The sequence below is a fragment of the Eubalaena glacialis genome, chromosome 20 (assembly GCF_028564815.1).
Source record: "Eubalaena glacialis isolate mEubGla1 chromosome 20, mEubGla1.1.hap2.+ XY, whole genome shotgun sequence".
Lineage (NCBI taxonomy): Eukaryota > Metazoa > Chordata > Mammalia > Artiodactyla > Balaenidae > Eubalaena > Eubalaena glacialis.
In genome coordinates, this window is record NC_083735.1 from 10,984,388 (window position 1) to 11,008,418 (window position 24,031).

General features: G+C 53.1%; 1 protein-coding gene across 3 annotated transcripts in view; it reads right to left on the reverse strand.

The window, feature by feature from the left end:
* ARHGEF10 (Rho guanine nucleotide exchange factor 10) overlaps positions 1 to 24,031 on the reverse strand; it is an 85,107-nt gene that overhangs the window by 31,560 nt on the left and 29,516 nt on the right. The window contains exons 8-19 of one of the 3 annotated variants that reach the window (XM_061177629.1): positions 23,178 to 23,341; positions 21,554 to 21,778; positions 20,799 to 20,915; positions 17,971 to 18,085; positions 15,033 to 15,139; positions 11,126 to 11,203; positions 10,719 to 10,898; positions 8,921 to 9,037; positions 7,633 to 7,725; positions 4,599 to 4,769; positions 2,946 to 3,091; positions 2,126 to 2,307 (exon numbers count right to left, since the gene is read on the reverse strand). In XM_061177629.1, coding sequence (XP_061033612.1) covers positions 2,126 to 2,307; positions 2,946 to 3,091; positions 4,599 to 4,769; positions 7,633 to 7,725; positions 8,921 to 9,037; positions 10,719 to 10,898; positions 11,126 to 11,203; positions 15,033 to 15,139; positions 17,971 to 18,085; positions 20,799 to 20,915; positions 21,554 to 21,778; positions 23,178 to 23,341 — 1,695 coding nt within the window. The remainder of the gene's footprint in view (positions 1 to 2,125; positions 2,308 to 2,945; positions 3,092 to 4,598; positions 4,770 to 7,632; positions 7,726 to 8,920; positions 9,038 to 10,718; positions 10,899 to 11,125; positions 11,204 to 15,032; positions 15,140 to 17,970; positions 18,086 to 20,798; positions 20,916 to 21,553; positions 21,779 to 23,177; positions 23,342 to 24,031) is intronic. The other 2 variants (XM_061177630.1, XM_061177631.1) reach the window with 2 other exon arrangements.

Here is a 24,031-nt window from a genome sequence, read left to right on the forward strand (position 1 = left end):
AAACTCCCACTGTCACAATCTGTTGATGATACAGACCTGTTAAGGGACGAATGGGCACCTTAATTCTTTCTCCTCAAGAAGCCAGCATTGCCTAAACATTAACAATCACCTTCACTCTGCTCTCCTTTATTCCAAGAGACAGATATTTTACTGCGTTATCAGCAACTGCTTTGTTTTCCTTCTCTGACCTTAGCCTTTGTTCTCCTGGCGTCTGACCACACATGTAATGGAAACCATGAGAGTAAGAGGATCCTTGGATGGAGATGGATCAAGGGCCCCCGATTCTACAGCAACTTCTCAGGTCTTGAGGTCTATCTGGGGACCACTCAGTGGTCTCGGTCCTGCCTTTAAGGACTTAGCAGCATCACCAGTTGTAAAGCCAGAGTCAGCAGCTAGATAACCTGGAAGCAAAGTTCTCCTTAAACTCAGAGTGAAGAAAAAGATGTACTCTGCAGAGTGACACACTTTCTTCTGATGGACGATGGGGACCACGTATCTGCATCTGCCGTAGCTGACAGGAGCTCGTGATAACATCTAGGGCTCAAATGCAGCAGTAAACTTAGTCCAGGTTCTTTCTTGTGTGTAATATTTTACAAATTAAGTCATCCTGCTTTCTGCTTTTTAATACTGCTGACTTGAATCTTATTCTAAGTTGGCTCAGTACGAACCATAAATTAGAAGTTGAACGTGAGAACGCAGTGTTCCCTGTAACACAGCATCTATTTCATGGATTGAAGGCATCCTTGGAGATCTGAACACAATGAGGCAATCTTGATCACAAACCCATCTTGAGATTGCTTCCATTGTAATACACACAAAGGCATTATTTTTGTTCACAAAACCAAGACATAAATAGGATTTGCTATACTTCCAAGTAATGTAAACGGATTTTTAAGAACATTTAACACACAAAATCTTCACGTTGCTCTTACTAAGTAAAATTTTAATAAATCAAGTCAACTTGGAGACTGTCTCTCCCTCCCTCCCTTTCCCACTCTGTCCCCCTCCCAAAACCACTCCTCAGCTGGTCCCTCCTTACGAAAATCTGTGATACAGTTTGGTATTTCGATTGTTAGTTGAGACAGTATGCACGTTATTTAAACAGGAGCATGATTTTTTCATCAGCAATTCAGGAGTTTAGGAGCATATGCTCAAGGAACTAGCATCCCAAGCAGACCACCGAACTGCAAGACTGTTAACATCAGGCGAAGAACAACAAACGATAAAAGAGACCCCACATCAGATGGGACCCAACGGTCACTGCGACCTGTTCCCGTAAACCCAAATGAACGTGCATGTTCGCTCAGAAAAGCGGCACCTTTCAAAAGCAGCCTCCTTCTGAACATGTCAGAGACAACACAGTCTAAAAGGTTATTGAACACGCTTATTTTTAATATTATAAATTTAAATATAAAGGCTCATCTTATATATAAAACAATTTATGGAAAGTTCCCATTCACTGTACTTTAAGTGCTCCACAATTCAGGGGCCAAGGCCAGTGAGTGAGTAAAATTTAGCCAGGCTTTACTTGGATAAAAACAAAGCAAAACAAAAAGAAAACAGAAGAAGAAAGTAATGATTATGACACCAAGTTCAAAATCTAGAATCTTCAGACCGTTTAGTAACAATAACTGTATTATAAGACTGTTGAGCGAGTGCTGGGACCCTCTTCCCCCGATTCTCTGTGAAAGGCACAGGCGGGCACCACCTCCGTGGAGACCGAAGGGGAAGGGGCGGCAGAGCTGAGACCACCACCCAGGGCCACGCTCTCTGGGACCTTCTCTGCATCCACTCAACGCACCCTCCGGAGAGAGCAGGGCCCCTGCCGCAGCTGCTGGCGGGAAGCGCAGGACAGGATGCAAACCAGGAAGATGGAATGCATCCCAAGGGCAGGGCCCCCGCCCCCGGACCCTGACGGGGACAGGCTCACAGAGGAGCCTCCCGGCTGGCACGTGTGTCCACGTGCGCCAGCCAACGTTAAGCACAGGCTCTAGGACTGTGTCACCCGACAGATTTACCGTTTTAACCAGGTCTCCTAACACGGTGAGGGGCAGAGGACCGAGCAGGTTACATCAGAGCTATGGCGGCCCCAGACCTGCAAGCACGTCCGTGACGCATCACTCACTTGGCTTGGTGCCGGCCACCACTGCCAGGCTCTCGGGTGCGGGCACCACGGGACCCCTGCCACTCTCCCCCGAGCCCTCGCTGCCGCCGTATTCTATCACTTCCACGTGCCCGAGAGGGACGCTCCACTTCAACAAATACCTCTGGCCGGTCGATGTCAGGGCACCGCTGTCATGAGAGGTGCTGCAAGGAGCAGAAACCCTCGTGTCAGGCACAGCCACAGGAATCAATCACGGGACGCCGCATCCCTTGGAGACTCAAGAGAGACGCCTCTGAACTGCGGGCTTGAGTGCTTCTGGCGTTCTCACCAGGACTGACCACGCGGTTCCACAGTGGGTTTTCACAGAGTATAAATATACCCAAATTTAATAAGAAAAGCCATCAAAAACATATTTATAGAGAAGCAACTAATGAGAAAGGATTTGAACGATGATACGGACAGGAACCATAGCTGATTCAGGACGGCTAGAAACGGAGTTCGGTTCAGTTTCCAGCTCTGACACCTGCCTGACGTTTACAGAGAAAACCCACCCACGCGCCCCTCAGCTCCACCAGCAGTGAGTCGGGGACCCTCCCTGGACCCATGCAAGTCACAGGACGAGAGGCTGAGCTCTGCATACACATCTGTCCAGAGTGAAAGGGAAGCGAAGGCATCCGCTCACCAAGACACAGACCGCCTGTGACCACGGAGCTCCCCGCGGGGCCGTTCATCTTACTAGACGCTGACCTACTGGGCGCTAACCTGCTGGGCGCTGACCTACTGGGCGCTAACCTGCTGGGCGCTGACCTACCGGGTGCTGACCTGCCGGGCGCTGACCTACCGGGCGCTGACCGTGGCGCACATGAGCACGTCATTCAGCATGAAGAGCCGGCGCTCCTTGGTTTTCACGATCTCCCCCCGGTCGTTGTAGACGGTTTCTATCACGTCGTCGGAGCGGACGAGGTAGCGACTTCCGCTGCTGAGAAGCTGGACGTTCAAAGACCACCAAGAAAAAGAAGAACGATGAGAATGAAGCCTGGCAAAATACACGAGCAGACAACGTCAAGGTTTTCTAGATTCTTTTTTCTCTACAGATAATCCCTATATTCCCAATCACGCTTCGTGCACGTACGGTATAGAGTTCAAAAAGTGGCTTTTTTTTTAAGGAATCTACACAGTGGCAGGGATCTCACTTCCTTACGTGAGCAGTTTCTCTAGCTATGAGATGCTGACGCAGCCACGAGGGCTCCGCTGGTTTTCACCTGTCACTCAATGTGCTCTCTCTCTTTCAGTGACTCCTCGGAATACACGCTCCAATCCTTACAGACGGTCACCCCAACCTTTCCGTTACTTAGGACACCGTATCAACCGGGAATGTCTGTAAGCGAAAGTCATTATTCTGTGATTTTACTTTTCCCGAGGACAGCATACTGAAGAAAACATCCTGACTGCTCATGGTTTGCCATGTTTTACTTCTCTGAGCCAAACAAAGTACTCTTGGTTCTTTGGAAAGAGGCTTCATATTAATTAGTAAAGTGACATAGGTCATACAGAACTTATTTTAGCCGTTCAGCCCAGCAGGAAATCCGGAGTCCTTGGCCCAGACGTCCACACTGGCCAGCCGACCTCACGGGGATGAAGCTGCATCCTCACTAGCGCAACGGTAAGCAATGCGTCACCTCTGAGGGCCCTCGGACTGTCGTGGGCTCCCAGACATTCGGGTACCACAGGGAAGCGGGATTTTAAACAACATGAGCCACCTCGAGAATATCAGTGAAGGGAATTTTCTGCTTATAAAAATTCCTGTACAAATCCTTTGGAGAATCAGGGAAAACCTAAGCTTAAAACATATGACAATAAAGTTCTTGTAGTTAAATCACTGGATGTCAGTATATAGTAGGAAAGTATCCCTGCCGACAAAACAAAATTATTTAACACAGCTCACATCCATTAACCTCCTCCTGTGGACTACAGCTTCAGATAAAAACGGCAAAGCCTACGTGAAACTGGATTATGGTGGCAGGAAAATGGCTTTGTAAATACGAAGCTGAGGTACAGCTTTGCTGAGGAACTGCTTTCACGCTGTGTTCTGCGTCCCTCCTTCACGATAAATACAGCCCAGTGCACGCACCGTGGATACAAGTAAGAATGCATGCGAATATCTATGCTTCAAGTAGGACTAAGATGAAACACTGCATTTTGAAAGTAAAATTCGGCTAAAAGAGTGGCTCTTAACCTTTTTGGGGTCCTGGGTCCATTTGAGGACCTAGTCAATCTACGAGCCCCTTTCCTGAGAAAACGCACAGACTACGAAGGCTTTGTGCTCACTTTGCAGCGTTCGTGGCCCCGAGGCTCTCCATGGACCCTCAGTCAAGAACTCTGGGCCAAGGGACTCGCCGAGAGGTTCCAGGAAGTTAGTAATAAGTGGCTCAGAGAGCGAAGGCTCATTAGCACGAAGCAGAACAGCCCCAGCACAGAGTGGAAAACTCTCAACCTTGTTCAGGTACCGCTCGTTTATGGCTTTTGCTATTTGTTTGATTTCGCAGCGTTGATCAGCGTCCCTCTTCCTCTCGTTTAATTTCTCTGCCAGTGTCTCAAGCTCCGTCAGCGCCATCTGGAGGGGCAGCCGGTCGGGGTGTCCTCGGGGCGTGTTCTTCAGCATGTCCTTGAGGAGAAACAAGGCAGAGGGGAGGCGGACGTGTGATGCAGAGATGGGAGCAGCGGGTGGTCACCACACCCCCCACCCCCCGACAGCATCCCACGACTCTGGCAGCCGGAGGCTGGCCCTGGCATCCGCTGCTTCTGAGGAATAAAGTAAGCCCTGGGAAAGGGTAACAAACTCAGTGAGTCACAATTTGGCTGAACGTTCAAAGCTCCTTTTGCAAAAACAAAACTGCCTTATTAAACGGGGATGGGAATGGAAACAAGACACCGTTTTCCAGGAAGGGACCCATCCCTACTGCGAGCTCGCCAGGACCTCAGAAATCTCTGCTCTCTGGTGACGGTCAGGCTGCTGTTCTCAGCGTGAGCCAGACCAGTGGACCCACAGACGGCCGGAGTCCCCTTCCCGCCGGCGGGTCTGCGTCCTGAGCGCCCAGCCCTGAGCCGTTGGTTCGGGCGGAGCGGGGGGGCCCTGCAGGAGCACAGCACGGGCACCGACGGCACCACGAGCGTGGAGAGAGCCAACTCCAGGCTCTGAGTCAACTTTCGAGGGGGACGTCTACGCGCCGGGTGCAGTCACCTTGCCGGCCTCGCAGAAGGAGGGCAAGCAAGACCAAGGCCTCCCTGCCCGGGCCACCCGGCCCGCCCGCCCCCGGGACCTGCAGCAGCAGAGCCCTGTCTTTTTAAGCTTCCTGTTCTCTTCGGTCTGGAAAGAACTCGCCGAACGATCGCATGTTCCCCGTGTGAATGAACAACACACACTGCTCCACGCGATCGTTTCCCCGTGAACCACATCGAACCCTACAAGGCAAAATGAATCATCTTCCCAGGAGCTCTGGTACCAGCAGGGCAGCCAGGTCGCACCCGCCCGGATCCCAGCACCGTCCGCAGAACCAGCGCCGCACGCGGACGGACAGCTGAGCGGAGGAAAGGGGGGTGCGCGGCGGCTGCCAGGCTGTTACTTATCGGGGTACAACACGGGGGAGAACACGGGGGTCAGGATAAAGACAAAGGCTCCTGGGGGACCACGTAGTAGAAACCGGCAGGCCCAGAAAAGCCAGGGGCACAGCCTGATCCCGAGCTCTGGGGGACGGCTATAGGGTCATCGCAACTACAGGTAACAGGCCCCGAGAGCCGAGGAGGGTCAGGTGTGGTGAGACGAGGAGAGGCAGGGGAGTGGCCGGGGGTCAGAGGCACGGGCCCCTCCACGCCATCCCCCTTCACCGGCCCCTCGGCACACGCGGACGCAGCAGGGCTCGGAGCTCGGCGGGAGGGGAGCGCCTGCCCCATCTTCCACCCCACTCCTCTCCAGGAACAACCTCCGGGAGCATCTTACCCGCAAAGCGGGATCCCTGCACACGGACCTGTAGGTATCTCTGAAGTATGGAAATACAGAAGTACAGAAACTGCCCCTCTCTGACGCCGACTGCGTTCTCCTAGGAACCAGCCCTGCCCTGTCTGAGCCCCCTGCCCCTGTGAACTGCCTGTGCTCAGACAGCAGGAAGGACTGAACACCTGCCTGTGGGAACCGTGTTCACACAAACCTGGGACCAGCCGTTTGGGTGCTGTGCCGCCATCAGGCCACGGTGAAGGCAGTTTTCTGCCCTGGAGGGTCGAGGGCTGGCGCCCAGGTGGGGCGGGGGAGAGTGGGCGGAGGGGACCAACTGTACAGGAAGCTCTAAGGAACCCGGGAAGGGCCAGGCCAAGCAGCCGCATCTGTCCACAAGGATGTGTGCTTAAACCAAAACCCTGGAGTCTATCGTAACTGGATTCGGACTTTAAGAATTTTCATCTGTTCCTGCTCAGCAAACGGAAACATTTAGAGGTAAGTAAAAATAAAAATGAAAGGAAAGAGCAAACTTCTTACAAGGACCAATTTTTAAAATTTGGAACCGTGTGACGGGTGGGCCCATCGAGGCCTCAGGCCTTTGATGCACCCTCTCTGTCCCTGGGGATGACTTCACGGTTCATCTTTCATCACTTTTAATGACCAGACGAGCCAACAAGTCGCCTGATTTAACTATAGAAACGAGCTGAGTGTCACTGAGAAACCAGGAGAGGCGGAGGCCACTGCAGACCCTCCTCGGAAATAACCGATTCAAACGCCTGACGCTCATCTAAGGAGGGTGAGCCCTGAGCCCGCAAGGCGCGGGTCCCAGGTCTCGGGGGCCTGACGGCACATCACATGGCAGGGCAAGGCCTTCCTGATCCGACGATGCTTTATATCTGCACTCAAAGCCAGCTCTACTCTTTAAATCAACGCACGCACCTAACTGAGAATTCTTGGTCTAAAAAAACGTAGGGTCGGAGTATCTGGGAAATCTCTCTGCACAGCTCCCGCTCCCCAAGCAGCAGGTCGGCTCCGCCGCTGACCGGCAGCTTCCTGGGCCTGCCCCTCCCCTCTGGGCACACACCTGACCCCAGAGCAGGACCCTGGACATCTGGTGTCTACCTGCCTGGTGACCAGCCTGCCTCCCCCAGTGCACGAGCGCGTGTGGTTAATGAAAACTCACTTGGCTTTGCCCCAGTTCAGGTCCCGGGCCCGGGGCCCCTAAAGCCCTCGGAATTTCCTGAGTGATGCGGGGAGGGGTGTCTGGTGTTCCTAACAAGCCCCTCTCACCCCCCCAGAGTCTATGCTGATGAGGGGGGTCCCGACGGACCCAGGAGAGGAGCTCAGGACGGGCGGGGGCCGGAGGGACCGGCAGCTGCAGGCTGGGGTCTCGCCGCCCCCGGCCCCGCCCTGATGTAAGCGACCCGGGAGCGGGGGCAGCTGAGAGCCCGGCGTCTGCACGAGGAGCTGGCTTGGACACGGAGGGACGGACGACGGCAAGACGGGACCACTGGCCGAACCGCGCAGCAGGCCTCACCTGGAGCAGCAGGATGAACTGCGGGAACCTCTGGATGGGCTTCGTCATCAGGCTGTGCAGCGTGACGCGGTCAGGGCTGGACTCCTGGCACTGCTGCGGGGTGACAAAGGGCCGGCACTCGCGGCTCCCGCCGGGACGCAGCCCCCGCGGGAGCTCGCACCTGCTCCTGTCCACGGAGAGGCTGCCCCCAAACCTGCTCCAAACACCTTCTACACCTCACACACCGCCAATGCACGCTGACGTCATTCAGCCTGCAGCGAGCCCTGGCTGCTTTCTGAACCGAAACCTTCAATGTTTTTATTTGATGTGTTAAGAGCCATTTATGAGCTAATTTCAATACTCTAAGAGTCAAACTAGTTTCTAAGATTCTACAATCACAACAAAGTGCAGCTACAAAAAAAAAAAAGAAAGAAGAAGAAGAAAGTGACAGAATCCGAAATTGGAGCAGCACGGGCCCCTAAAGGCACCTGCCCTGCACCTGGGGCGCAGTCCCTGCGGCCGCCACGGCTTGTCCCGCATTGGGACAAACCTCCCCACTTCAGCCCTCGCGCTGCCGTGAAGATTCGGGGCGCGGCTGGGGCGTGTCCGTGTCCTGGCAAGTCTCCCCAGGGGCGGCCAGGGGGGAGGGAGTCCAGGGCCAGGCGCCCCCTCCCTCCGCAGGGGGGCTTCTCTGGCAGGAGGGGACGCCCCAGGCTGACCATTTACAAACTGGGGAGGAGTCCCCAGCTCTCTCCAGCTGAGGGGCCACGTGGTGCGGAGCCCGGAGCCCGGCTTGACCTCGTGGACACCAGGCTCTCCACAGCTGCCCTTCCCGGGAGGATGGGGAGCCCCCCACCCGACGTCAGAGGAGGAATGGACCATGCAGCCCCCCTACCCACCGCGGGGGCTCATCTTTAGGCGGTCTGCTCACTGCCTGACCCAAAGAAGCCAAGGAGCCCCCGACCGACTCCAAAGCCACCTTCTGTGACTCCTAACCCTGTGCTAAGCAACAGCCGGCCGCTTGGTTTGGGGTCTGACCTCCACTTTCTGACCCCTCCCATCTGTCCACATATGTCTAAGGGTGTGCAAATGGAGGTTATTTCCAAAGAGCTGTGTTGTCACTAAAAACTTCACCTTCCTTTCCAGCACTGATCCAACACCTAGGGTCCTGTTGGTGCTAAAATCTTTTCAATAAATAACATCATACATTTAGAGGGAAGGTTTGGTGAAATTTCACTACAAAGTATTTTGGCATCACACCTGTTATCAGAGGGTGATAAAACACAAAAAAATTTTTTAAAGCGCCTACCTTTAAAAATTCAAGAAAAGCAGGTTTTGTAGCACACGTTTTTTTAAGGATTGCCACAGCTGTGCTAAAATTATTCACGTATTCACTGTAAGCATCCAGCACCATGGACTTGGAAAACTGAAATACAAAGGAAATTGAGGAATGTAAATAACGCAGACTCCAACTGCTTCCTCCCCAAGCTTACAATAAAAGGCTGGAACCTGTGCTAACGATAACCTCTCGGTCACTGTGATGTTTTCATAGGATAAACTTCATTATGACTGTGTGTGATCATCGTTTTCTTTAAGCAGACTTGCTAGGAATTTTTCAAGGGCTGGCTGATCTTATGTGCCAATGCTTTTTAAGGCTGCCTTGCTCAAAACTGTGGCAGTTTGGGTTTCAGTTAAGCAATGTTCCTGACTACAGTCGTATAAAGATGGTGTGGACAGACATCCTCCTTTAAATTCCTGCTGACTGGCACTTTGTGGATTTCACCTCCAGGACGGAATGTCCTGCACCTCAGCATGTGGAGGCCCCAGCATCCTGACCTAACCATCCCCTGGAGGTGCTCAGGGGAGGACAGCTGACCGCACCTGTTTCCCCAGGCTGAGGGGCAACGCCACATAGGTCCACTGCCCAATTTTCCCAGAAGCGCAAAGGTTTCCAGAGGCAGAGACGTTGACCTCACTCCCTTTTATTCTTCTAAGATCCCACATATTCTTGAGGACAGACAGCGATTCCCATAAGTAGATGTGTGGCCACTTAGAGAAGAAATGCTTTCATCTAAATTATACATGTTTTAAAAAGATTTTCTTCTACATTAAAAAAAAGTTCCCAAGGTAAACATTTTAAGAAGGATAGACTAAGAGTTGAAACTAATATATAAAATAGGCAGAAATGCAAAAAAAAAGGAAATGTCCAATATCTCTTTTTTGTTTTTCATAAAGATCACTGAAGAGGATTATGCAAATTAATTATAGTAAGAACTCTCTTTCCACGTTATGTTCAAAGCATACCTTATATACCTCATTAAGCACACGCACAGAATATACAGAAAAAAGGTTTCACGTATCACATGACAGCATTCCTCTAAGTATACGGACACTTGAAAATCTTTCAAGCTCTTGTCCCTTGACAGCGCTGCCCTCAATCAACTTCAGAATCCCTCTGCTACCTCTAGATGGAAAACCAGCCAGTCCACAGTGTGGACGATTCACAAATGGGCCGAAGATAAATGGCTCGGAGCCACCCAGCGCTGGAGCTCAGGGCTGCGGCGGCTCCTGCTGGGAAAGGTCAGCGCAGCTGTGGGACCAGCTCGTGTCCTGTGTCACCGCGGGGCCCGGAGGCTGCGTCCGCACAACGGGACACCAGGTCAGGGAGCACAGGGCTGAGGGAAACAGGTGGGTATCTTCCCACAAGGCGGTTCCCAGGAGGGGTGAGACCCTGTGAGGGCTTAAAGCCGACAACCCCACAAAACCGTTCACAAGCAGGGCCCTGACTCGGCGACGAAACCATCATCAAATTGCCTGTGATGCCTCCCATGCTTGACGGTGTGTAGTCTGTGAAGTGTTCCAGGGGCAGCTCCCCCGGAGCCTCTGGACGTTTCTCTCTACATCCTTCCCCTGGGCGCACACGCGTGCGCAGCTTCCCGACCTCAGACCGGCCCCCACGGAGAGCTCCGCAGTGTCGGCCGGGGCGCTGTGGGGTGCAGCTGGGCTCAGGCCGGCAGGACACCCACCCTGAGGCATCCGTGGGAGAAGGGAGGGGCCCTGAGCCCAGAGGAGCCCCGCAGACCCTCTGGGCACGCCGGCTCGGTTACCGAGGCCACGAAGACATCTCCGATCATCTCCACCGAGTCCCACTCGGCCACGCGGCTGGCCAGCGCGATCTGGAACATGCAGTGGCACTGCAGGACCTCCTTGACCCGGTAGAAGACCGTCTTCAGCTTCCTCTCGCTCAGGATCTTGGGTTCCATCTCAGACAGCGGCTTCTCGTATTGCTGAGGCAGAAACGCACAAGGACGTCCCAGGTTTTTCTCAGGGTTCGTGAAAGAACACGGAGAAACTCACCTGTGCAACTACGTTTGTGTCCAAACAAACCACGCAACTTTTGATGTCAATACACAGACACAATTCTCAGATTCTTTTAAGAATTTTGCCAATTTGAGTATTTTATAATTCATAGGTTCACGAAACATATCCATTATACAACGTGGCATTTAGATACCTCCAAAATCCTCGTAAGAGCGTCCACGTAGCTCTTTTCACTGTCGACAACCGAACCCAGAATATATCTTCTTACGACCTGTTGAGAATTTGAAAAGACAACAGTCAAAACCTGCCTCAGAAAACACAACAGATAAATTTGACTTCTGTTGAGGCTTGTGGACAAAAAAGTTTTTTGTTTTCAAGACAGTACATAAATGAAAACTCCCAAGGCCTTAAAATATATTAGTGCATTAACTACCTACCATTATGGGCACAAAACATTGGTCGCCCATCACTACAATTCTGTTATTCGTAAACCTCAAATTATAAACCACAACTACAGCAACACAATTAAATTATGGCATTAACAACAATTTCATTCACTCATCCAACAGTAATGGACTGAATTAACGGATTGTATTTTATGTGCTGAGCATGGAATTACATGGTATTTCATGTATACATTAAGCATAGAAAAAAAACCTTCCAGTCTTGACTCAAAGAATGCTATTACCAACATATCTAAAATCATTATTCCAAAGTTATTAAAAAAAAAAAAAACTTTTGGAAGGTGGAGGTATAGTTTTGTTTTGTTTTGAGGCCATTCGAAGCCTACAAAGCTAAGAACGCAGGGAGTAAATTACCAACGTCAATTCTAGGTGCAAAAACTCCGGAAAGCGGAGCATAGAAATGACAAGACTGCTTCTAACCCCACCCCCGGCAGCCCCATCCCAGGAACCGCGACGCCACCTGGCGGCAGAAGGCACATCCTCCGAGGGCGCACCTCTTGTCAAGTCACCGACATCCACAAGGGAGCGACTCCTCTCCTTACAAAAGGGCTGCTCCTTCACAAAATGAAGGCAAAAAGCAACCTTCAAGGACACTTAAGGAAGAAAGTGATGTGTGTAAAAGGCAGTTGAGTCCGGAATTAAAGCACAAGCACACGCGGCCGCAGCGATGACCCCACCCTCTGAAACGAGGGTGGCACCCCACGACCCAGACACCCCCAAACTGCGGATGGTCAAATTTGGGCCGGCCTTCTCCCAAAATTCAGATTCCCACACACTGTCTCAACTCTGGGGTCAGGATATTTGAGGATTTGCGGGGGTGGGGGTCTAACCTAGGAATTAAATATTTTTTTTAAGTCCTGAGACGACACTAATGTATCAGGTCAAAGGACCTAGAATTGATATTACTGAAAAATACAAAATAAAATCCCAAATCTCCCCCGGATCCCAGGGCTCCCGCAGGTCGGGTCAGCCCCTCAGTTAAACTCAGTGCGTGGACAGCACAGCCAGCACGGGTCCCCAGGCCTCAGGCTTCCCGGGACCCTGACCCCGAGGCTGCAGGGAGACCTCAGCCCTGGACCAGCTTTCCTACGAGGCCACGGGGACCCGCGGGAGACGTGCCTGAGCCAGGAGGTGATTAGCGCAATGGAGGAGGAGAAGGAGGTGGGGGGGCAAAGGGGAGCGGGAGGGCAGGGAGGGGAAGGGGGAGAGGAGGAGGAGGAGGAGGAGGGGTAAGGGGGGAGGGGGAGAGAGGGGGAGGGGGAGAGAGGAGGAGGAGGTGGAGGAGGGGGTAAATGCGAGGGGGAGGGGAGGGAAACAGGGAGGGGGGAAGAGGAGGAGGGGGGTAAAGGGGAGGGGGAGGGGAGGGGGAAAGCGGAGGGGAGGGGCGGGGAGGAGGAGGAGGAGGAGGAGGACAGCAGCCCCTCCCTGTGCCTGGACCCTGGATCAGAGGCCGGAGGGCAGAGGATGCTGGCCTCATCCTTCAGCTTCAGTGCTACCTTTCAAGTAAATGACTACCCAGGAAATAAAGGCTTTCCTCCCACCAAACAGGGCATGTAAAGAACACTTCATATGCAGCATTTTTCCTGACAGTTATGTTACCTTATTTCAACTTTGGAAGAAAAAAATCAAAGAGCACTGACATCCGGGTTTAATCTTTTAATGGAAAACTCCCCGGAGAACAAGCAGTAACCAGTGGGGAAAGCAACCTCTGTGAATCAGGGGTAAGAAGGAAGCCTGCCGGGAGCAGCGCAGAAACCGAAACACAAACCCTCTCCGGCCGTCGGCCGTCGTGACCCTGGCGTGGCGCGTTCAGCCCTGAGGGCCACCACACGCGTCGCGTCACTGTCTTGTCGGGCCACGAGGAAGACACCGCAGACGCCAGGTCCCCGTTTCACGGGAAGGAGGACGGCGCTCGCGGAACAAGTGAGCAGCCTGGCCGGAGTCTCCCCTGCCCCAGTGCGGGGCCCGGGGTGGGAACTGGGCCGGCGGGGGGTGGTGCCTACAGAGGTGCCCTTTCTGCACGAGGGACCCGTCCTCGCTGTCACCACCCGGCCCTCTGGGGGACAAAACTGACTGGCAGTTGTGTGTGTCTGTTGAGACCCTGCGGGCTCAAAACTCCCTTGTCCCCCGTCCCCTGGCCGACCCGCACGCCCCTGCTGTCTCCAAGTCTCAGCCTGGCCGGGGACGCCCCGCGGCCACGTGCGTCTGCACGGCGGCCACAGTCCCTCACCCGCGGGGCCCCCCACGGGGAGGCTCCACGTGCCTCCCGACCACGTGACCCCACGCTGTCCGGGAAGAGGACCCAAGTCCTGGAGCCCCAGGGGAGGCCTCCAGGAACATCGAGAGTATTTTTGAGCAATCGATGCCCTTTTTCAGACTTGTGAGGCTAAAATGAGGTGGGCGAGCCAAGAACTTGGGCAGCGAGCAGGGGGTCAGTGAAGAGCAGCCTCTCTGCTCCTGCAAAAACCGTCGACCCGCCCCTGCCAGCAACGCGGCCACATGTCAACCCCAGGAGCAGGAGGGAGCTGAGGATGTGGGATCCAGGGGAGCACCGGACCCGGCCACGCCCGCCGCCCAATGCCGCCTGACCACGAGGCCCCTCTGGACCTGGGTGTCCTCCTGTGAATGCGCTCCACAGGGGGCATGCAAGGATGAGGGGGGTGACCCTTACACCTGCCTGACGTGTCCCCTCCTGAGCACACGAGCCTGGCCTCTCACAGCCCAGCACCCACACACCAGACACTTCACTAGCACCTTCAACCCCGCTCTCCTGCCCCCTGCAACCCAACCAAGTGCCAGCTTCCTACTCCAGCCTGACCTATGGCTAACAGCCCCTTGGCAGCCTTTTCAACACAGCTTGTCATCTTTCTTACTAGACTCTGAACTTACCACAGAGGATTTTTATGTGGTTCTGTCTGCACACCACATCTGTGCATGCGTGTCATGTGTACGATGCATGCATCTATCAACCACCTTGTATACCCATCACCCACCTACGTCTATCTACCTACATCATCTATTTACATCATCTTTCATCTCTCTCAGTCTCCATGACCTGCATCAGGCTGCCCACGTGGGAAAAACTCAAATCACACCCCACCCAAAACCATCAACCCCTCCCCCCAATGCCCCCAACTCTGTGGTACGCCCTTGTCTCTGACGCCCTTGTTTCTGAAGCTTTCTTTTCCTTTTACCCAAAGATAATCAAATGGAAAGCACAGAATATCTTCCCTCTGCTACCTACAGTATTTTCAGAGATGAAGAAATTCATTGATATTCGGCTGACTTCGTGAGTTGCTGGAAATCTATCTTTTAATCTCAGACTCAGGCACTATGTACACACACACACATTTTACACAGTCACATCCAGTCCCTTTGTAGAGACGTCCCATCAGTGTGAATGAGTATAAATGACCCTCACAAAGAATGCAGACATTCCACGCATTTTCACAATTACAATGGGGCTGATAAATATTTAGGCCCGCTGCTGGGTTAACCCCTTCCTTGCTGGACCAGGAGAGGCCAGTGGACGAGCCCAGGTGGATAGAATGGCTGGGAGTCTGTGCCAGCAGGTAATTCCCAGCCAGCACAGCCGTCCTGGTATAAACACGGGGGTATCCGCCCTACGCATCCTACCTGCTGCTGAGACAAGCCTTCGGGCATCGGGGTGAGGATGGCTTCCGGGTGCTTGCAGTCTACGTCGATGAACAAGTTCTGCTCCTCTTCAAGACAGGATCTGTGGTCTTAAAGGAAGACAGAATGTGCTAGTTTGACACTGAAACAGGATATAACATCACAGCGCAGTAAAGTTGGCTGTCAAAGCAACGCCTTGGGCAGACACCTCAGTTCCACGTCTCCATTCCACCCAGCAATGAGTAAAGTGAAGTTTTAACAAACCCAAGAAAATATCCTTCCCACAAGAGGAATGTGGTGTTTGTCGATATTTGAGATTTTCAATACTTGAAGTCTAACTTCAAAAAGCAGAGGTGTCATTTGAACACCTAGATGGCAGAGTAGAAATACATATTTCAATTTCTTAATCTATAACATATCAAAGTCAGAAACAAAGAAAAGCAGCTATGAATGACTAAGAACCAACACTCGATAGTCAGGGAAAATGAAGGGAGACTTAGTAAGCTCCTGACTTTCTCCCTTTCTCACTAGAAATCTGAAAAAGCACAACTTCCCCAAGATCAAAAATTCTAGACCAAAATTAAATTCATTTCTAAAAACTTAGATGCAGCTAAGTAATCTAAAGAATTCACAAAACAGCTAGACACCAGAAAAGCACAGGAATTTTTAGGTAATAGGAACCTGGAGATTATCTAATTCAAAGATACAAAACACTAGCTGCACAGAAGAACTGTCAGAGGAGCTTTAAAAAACCTACAGTGTCTATACACCTATTGGAACAGCCAAAATCCAGAGCAGTGACAACACCAAGTGCTGGTGAGGATGTGGAGCGACAGGAACTCTCATTCATTGCTGGTGGGGATGCAGGATGGTGCAGCCACTTTGGGAGACAGTTTAGTGCTTTCTTATAAAACTAATCATACTCTTATCACATGACCCAGCAGTCACGCTCCTTGGTGTTCACCCAAAGGAGCCAAAAACTTATAACCACACAAAAACCTGCACACGGATTTTACAGCAGCTGTATTCACAATCGTCAAAACTTTGAAAGCAACTAAGATGTCCTTCAGTAGGTGAGTGGATAAAATAAACTGTGGTCCATCCAGACAATGGATATTATTCAGCTAAAAAGAAAGGAGCTATCAAGCCACGAAAAGACATGAAGGAACCTTAAATGCGTATCACTAAGTGAAAGAAGCCAATCTGAAAAGATTACAGACTGTATGGGTCCAACTAGAAAAGGTAAAACTATGGAGGCAGTAAAAAGATCAGTGGCTGCCAAGGTTTGGGGGGAGGGAAGGATGAACAGAGGATTTTTAGGGCAGTGGAACTACTCCCTGTGATGCTATAATGATAGATATGTTTCCTTATCCATTTGTCCAAACCCACAGAATGTACAATAGCAAGAGTGAGCCCTGACGTGAACCACGGACTCTGGGTGATGGTGATGTGTCAGTGTAGGTTCACGATTGTAACACATGGACCACTTGGTGGGGATGGTGATAGTGGGGGAGGGGAGGCTGTGCACGAGTGGGGCTAGGGGTTTATGGGAAATCTCCGTACTTTTCACTCAGTTTTGCCGTGAACCTAAAACTGCTCTAAAAACAAAATAGTCTTTAAAAAAACCACAACATTCCAGTGTGCGGACATCTCCCTCAGAGGTCCACTGACGGTCTGGGGGTGGAGGCCTGGCACACGCTATTTGTAAGAGCTCCCGGTTCCTCCCTGTGAACTCCAGGGCTAAGAGCCGCGACTTTAGCCCAGGCTTCCCACCTGACAGCTCAGGAAGCTAAGGCCGCAGGGTTCAGGGGTGTGTGTAATGGGCCCCCCTCCCCACAGACCAGGGCCGATCCTGTGATACTCCGCTCACTCTCCCCCTGGAGCTGGCTTCCGGCCTGCCCCGTGCACCTGGACCCCGTTCCCTTGCGATCCTGGTTCAGGGGTCTCGGGTGGGCCCGAGTCGGCATTTCTGAGCAGGCCCCAGACCCCGGGGCCCCTAACCCCAACCTCTGCACCTGTGGGGCTCTGCCCGTGCGCCCTCCCACGAAGTGCCCCCTCTGGGGCACCTGCCCCGCTGCCAGCTCCCCACCGGGGAGCACACTCTATCAGAATCCACATCCCCGTCTCAGCCCCTGACACACTCTCCATCCTATGCAAAGAGGCTGGGGGCTCCGTGAGGATCACACCTTCTCTAAAGGCCCAGGTGGCTTTACGTCCAATTACAGTCTTCCTGGGCCATTCGCAGGGGAAACACGTGACCTTAAAGTCCTCTCCCTGCACGGTTATCAGCAGTCCTGCACTGAGCCGGCACCGGCTTTGCACATCAGAAGTTCGTAGTGGCAACAAAGAAACGTGCTTCTAAAGGACCAAGTCAGAGGCAGGACGGTCATTCCGCACGTAAACCCTCAGCTACCTGCACAGCGGGGTACCTCCTACCACACCAGTGCCCAGACGTGCTCAGACGCTGGAGAACCCTCGCCCGGAGCTTGCTGCTGACGTGAACACACCCAGACAGGCTCTATCTTTCTGACACACAAGCGGCATGGGCTCCTGCCCCTGAGTGAAATGTTTCACAAAACCTGAGAACTCTGGAATCCTCTCACCAGCACAGAGGATCCTGAGTCCCCACTTAGAGCCCACCGTACTCAGCCTCAGCCGTGAAGGGGCAGGAAACGTGCCCAGGAGCCCCGGGCACTGTGAACGCACCCCCGTGACTGTGTTCTATTATCAACGACCCTGCTGAGAATCCAGGGGCTCTGCGGGGGGAGAGCAAGCCCCCGGGGGGACCCCCGATCACCCGACTGCTGGGAGGAGCCAGTGAAGGGGGGGCGAAATCCACCCCCTGCGAGAGTTCACTCAACTTCCTGCCGCCCCCGGAGTCCCCGCTGCCCTGCGCGGGCCCTGAGCCCAGGCAGCCTCCCCGAGGCCGCGCCCCGCGGACCTGCAGAGACGAAGGACTTGGTCCTGATGAAGGAGCGGCCCCGCTTCACCACAGCCTTCGTCTTCTCCAGGCCATCCTTGGTGCCCTCCTTGGCGGCCTTCACGAGCTTCTGCATCTGCGGGGAAGGGAGGCCGGGTGAGGGCGGGGTGACTCGGTAAAACCTCCTCGTTGCTTTTACTCCATTTTAAAAGAATACTGTCAAGTAGTTTGCTCTTGAAATATCATCTGAAATTGGCTTTTTGATCTGGGAGAGCTTTCTTGGCTGTTGTGAAAGTGTGTGTGTGTGTGTGTGTGTGTGTGTGGTTTGGGGCTGTTTGGTTTTGATTTTGCTGGTTAAAAATAAAAGAAGGAAAAACAAATTTACAGAGCCCTTCCTTAACATAGTTTTAAAAAAGTCTCCTGCTGTGTTTAAAAGTCGGTCTTCGTTTTTATTACAAACACTTGCAAAGAGCTTTGCAGAAGCCGAGTGCGGAGAGCTGAGGCCACAGGTGTGAACAGTTTGCCCAAGGGCAACGGACAGATGGCAGGAAACAGTGGAGCCCCTGGCTGGAGACCCAGCAGCCGGCTCAGCCGCTGGGCACTCCCCAGCCTCCCCCGGGCTCCCCCTGGAGGCCAGTCCAGCGGCTCACAGGCCCTTTGTACTGATGGTCACAGGAATGGCCAGATGGAGAGACCTGCCGGGATACAGACAGAGGGACGGCCCGCGGGAGGGGTCGGCAGACCCCCTCCTCCGCGGAGACTGAAGGGTTGGAAGGACCACCGTCCCCCGCAGGGGAGTTTGTCCATCCTGGTTCCCTCAAGCCAGGGTCCTGGCATAACACTTAGACTGGCCGTTAGTGCCAAAAGCTTCCAATGACGTGCTTTGGCATTTCACCCACATTTCTTATCCTTTAGACTCTAACGTCTGAGATGTTGGCCACTGGGTACCGAGCGACTGATCGTTTAGAGAAAACCCAGATGGCCTCTTATGACACAAGCCAACACCCTTCGGGTCTGTCTAGGTGCCGGCCTCCCCGCCCTCCTGCGATCCTTCCCTGGGGGAGAGGCTTCAACACCCGCCCGCTCACCTCCAGGGCTTCTCCTGGCCTCCCTCCGCCGGCGCTTTCTACGGGGCCACCGCCCGGTTGCCCGTTTGTGCAGAGCCGCACCGGCTGAGGGGCTCTCGGGGGCTGAGTGCACCCTGGACTCGGGGGCTGTGCCCCTGAGGGGTTCCCACCCGAGGAGCCTGCAGACTGTGCCGGACACTCGCAACTCCAGCCCCGAGCGACTCTGCATTTCCTCGCTGTCCCCGCGCCCTAGGCTGCGTCCCTGAGGATGTGCCCCCTGGGCCACCACCCACCTCGACAGACACCAGATCCACGTCACACTGCCTGGCTGACCCCGACTCGGACGCCCAGCCACTCACCACCGCTCTACCCACCAGGTTAAACGCGGCAAAGCCACTCTGCCTGCTCCGACTCCTGTATCCCTTCATCCAAACGCGGCTTCGTCCGCTGACAACCCTGGACAGCAGCCTGCCGTCCCCGCTTCTCCGCAGCCACCGCTGGTGCCCCGCGCTGCCTGTGCGCCCCTGCCCGCCCGGCTGCCGGGCGCCCCTCCTTAGCTCCCCCCCCCCCAGTCGTCCAGATCCCGCTGCCCAGACCCGGGCTGCACACGCTGTCCACGCTCCCTCCAAGGAGTCAGAGAATTAGGGACAGACGGATGGCCAGGGAGCCTGCAGGGGGCCGAGCCCCGGCTCCAGGTGAAGCCACACAGGTGCCGGGTTCCGGGCGGAGGGAACGGCTGCCCAGGGTCGCACAGCTGCATGCAACACGCCAGGCCCTGCTTCTCCTGCACAGAACGGCAGCGCGCAGCCGGCCCCAGACGAGTCACCCTACCTGCTCCTCACCGCTCTGCCCGCCGTCTGATCGTGCACATTCCCCTCCCTTTGCTGAGCTGGCCTGCCTCGTACCCCTCCCTGGACCACCCAGCCCTGTGCTCCCTGGAAACCCCCCCCCCCGGCCTCCAGATTATCCCAGGGGCTCCGCCTGTTTCCTGCACGGAACCAGCCCGACGCCGAGCCGGAGGAGATGCCATGATTCCGGGGGCTTCGCTCCTGCACCGAAAAGTGTGGAACAGAGCCATGACGTTCCAGAGACGTTTCTGAGTGAACACCTGCCTCAGGTAAGTGCCTTTCAACACATGTGAACAAATCACAAACGTCAGAAGGACGAAGATCCCACTGAAGGAAAGGTTACTTGACAGTGCCCTTTTAAAACATCTCAAACAGTGGACACCACGACATTCACACCCAGCAGTTCTCAACTTTGTGGTCTCAGGAGCCCTTCACACTCAGAAAAGTCATCGAGCAGCCCAAACGGCTTTGGTTTACCTGCTTTATCTATACTACACTATATAAGGAGTTAAAATTGAGCAAAATGTTGAATATTTTTATTAATATTCATTTAAAAAATATTAAACCTATTACATTTTGTCTCAGTAACATTTTATGAAAAATTACTACATTTTCCAAAACAACAAAAAAAGTGCATTGTTTTGCACTTGGGGGAACCTGCCTCACGTCTGGCGTGGAGGCGGTGGATCCCACGTCCCAGCAGGTGTGGGTCACGTCCTGGGGCCTCTGTCCACACGTGGGGGGACGGGGGGGACGGAGGCGAAGGATGCCCCGGAATTGACAGGAACTCGTCACTGCCCGGGTGGCCCTGGGGTTCCCTGGACCGCACCGTGAGAACCACCACCCCGGCAGAACTGGCCAGCTCTGGGGCTGAGTTTTCTCGTTAAAGGACAGTCTGTTTTTGCAGAAGCGTTTTCAGCGTGAACCACACTACCTTCAGTTCATGTTTGTGCTTTAGCTGCTGAATCTCTACCGCGCCCACCGCGTTTGCCACCAAATGTCTCATCTTTTTCTCATAGTGCTCCTTTAAGCGGGTTAGGTCATGGGAAAGCTACAGTACAAAGAGATACAAGCTTTTCACAACACGCTCTTTCCGGTGCTTTGAGACAATCTTACATTGAAAGGACTTGAGCAGCGTCTGGTGGGTGATGTTCACGCACCAAGGTCCTACTGCCCCGGGCCCCCCCTTCCTAGCCCACCGGCTCTCGAGAAATAAACACATGAGTGAGGAAAACACGTCATCAGAAGACAGACTCCAGGTGAGCCAGACTGGAGACTCTTCTATGCTAAACAAGAGCAAGTAAATGCACAGAAGAATGTGGGCACCATCACGCCTTTACGTTTTGGTGAAATTAAAATGATGAAAAATGTTGAACTATATATAAAATTATTCCGTTGTGTCAGCACCAAAGCAAAAGAAGCTTGAATTCAAGATTGTATTGATGGGGGAAATGATTTGGGGAGGACCACGTAGATTTTTAAGTCTCCAAACTGACATAACTTTCTCTGCAGCCCACGGGGATGGGGTGAAATCTTGTAATTCACTCCTCACGTGATCACAAACGTCTCCAATATGCAAACCGAGGCCCCCGCTCTTTAGTGAGTGTTTCCCATGTCAACCCAGACAAGGACACCTCAGCAATTGTTTTATAAAATCTGAGACTATGAGGTGAGTCTCAAATGACTTACGGTGTTATTTTGGCAGCTTCTGAAATACGACTTTTTAAACCAGGAAACTTGGTACTCCTTAGAGCTGCCCTCGGGACGCTGCCCCACAGGACGGATGCGTGCTGGACCTGGTGAAGACTCTGCACTCACGGCTGCCCGGGGCTGGCCCTCCACCGTCTCTGCTGCTGGGCCACCTGGCCTCCTCTGTCGGCATTGCTGGTGGTGCATCTGGGAACACGGGTCCAGCTGGACGGCCAAGAGGTCAGAGTCTCCACTCAGTAATCGTGCCCACGGCTCAGAGGCCATCGCCTGACCAACCCAGTTTGCACGTCATCCACCAGGCCCGCTGAAGACGAAATTGAGGAGTGTTTTAACCGCTCTCCAAGGCCCCACTGGGTGCCCCATCCTGCTGAAATCAGGTCCCAGTGCCATATTTAAAATCTCCATCTAAACCTGGAATGTTGGACTCGGCTGTAACAAGCCAAGTGTCACCTTGTTACCAGCTCCGTTTAAAATTACAGCTGTAGCTTCATTCACTGGTTAAGTTTCAGCTGTAATAACTCTGGTGACAGAAGACAGCTAAGTTCTGGGGAAAGCTTGTTAATAATATTGAGTAGCTGGGTTGACCACCACCAACTGGTAGATTCTTCTTGAGTTTCAGGACAAGATTACAGACTATGCGAACACTAAGCGCCCGTAGTAATCTGTAAGCCGCACCGACGTGGAGGCCACGTCCAGGGGCCCATCGGCCTGGTTACGGGGGTGCAGGCAGGGGGAGGCGTTACTGATTGATCCTGCCGTGACATATCGATTCTGCTGTGATGACGAGGCACTAGCCACAGCCTCCACCAGCGTGCAACCTGCATCTAGACCTCACACAGAAAGAACACGGAGCGCGCTGATGTGCCCGTGGACGGCAGTGTGAATCACCCCTTTACCAATAGCCAAAACACCCAACGACACGAGTATTCGGGGTGGCCCGTCACCACTGGACACCGGACACGTCAGTGGGGTGATTTCCCTCAGCAGAGCCTCTCTCAGGTCCCCACCCTACAACCTCCAGCCCTGGAATCCACTCCTGCAACCTGGAGCTTCTCCCTGGACCCTCATCTCGGGAGCTTCACACACACACACTCCCTCCCTTTAAGGGTGCTGCTGGGTAGCTCAGGCGCTTTCGTCCTGTAACATCCTTTTGTAACCATGTTCTATTTTTATATCTTCCTGTTTGTGTTGGGAACACTGAGGGTCAAAACATCCCGTAAAGGACAGCAGGGCTGTGCTGTGTCCCACCCGGCCAGTCTCCATCCCTGCAGCGGGCTGGGCACGGACAGCATTATGGGTACACAACACAAATATCCAGGGAATGCTTATTTACATAAATTATTCAAGATAGCGAACCCGCTTAGAGCCTTTGGAGGGATTTAGTTTATATAAATTTAATTTTCCCATCCTGCCGAGATTCTATTATGTGAAATAAGGGGCGCCTTCTCTTTTGCCAACATCCAGTGCTTTTCTCGAAGTACACATCAGCAGCTTAAAAAACGACTGTTTAAAATAGTATGTGAATGAAAATGACATCTTATAGTCCCGTCCACAGGTCCACATGCGAACGTTTTGTCTCTCAGGCACACAGATGGACACGTACTTGCTTTTTGTGGTCGCTGCGCAGGAAGGGCTGGGGGGCCCCGGTTCTGCTCTCCGAGTCGCTCTGCTCCTCGTAGCTCTCAAATTCGCTCGAACTCCACCCGTACTCCAGGGAGCTGTTTCCACCTCCATCTCCATTCTCAACATCATCATAAATCATTTCATCTGAATGCATAAATGCCAAAAGGAAATTTAAAACGTAGACCCTCGCTGGCTATTGTTCTGTCTGTGCATGTTCGTCATCTGACCACATCGTTGGGAGCTGGCACCTCAGAAAAGCTTGGAGGAACGGAACCTCAGGTGTGGCCCCCCCCCACCCCGGAAAGGCGCTGGACTGATGGGCGTGGGGTGACAAAGCTCTGATAAACCCCCAGCCCCATCCGCGTCCTGAGGACCACTGGTCTATGAGAAGCCACCACAATTATACCAAATGATGTCTTGCCCATAGAGAACGTCTGACAAAGGAAAATTTTTCTTTAGATAAATGTATGGAATAGAAACAGATTAGACATACAGACAGATTAATAGATCACAGACAGATGGATGATAGAGATATTCAAATATGAATGCAAGTGAAGCTTACTGCAAACAACTATAATTTTTGCTTTTGGGCTAACATAAGCCCATAGTACCTATAACCTGTGACTGTATTTAAATATCTTCATCACATCAGTCATCTTAGAATTAGTGAAGAGCACATCTGTTTATGCCGCCAGATACAATGCCAAAGGCACTGCCTGCAGAGGGGACACACCGGTCTAACAGAACAGCTGTCACCTTCGGCCGGGGCACCGCCAGCCCACCTTCTGTTGCCGTTTGGTTTTTGAGACCCCAGATCAGCCCATCTGCGCTGGG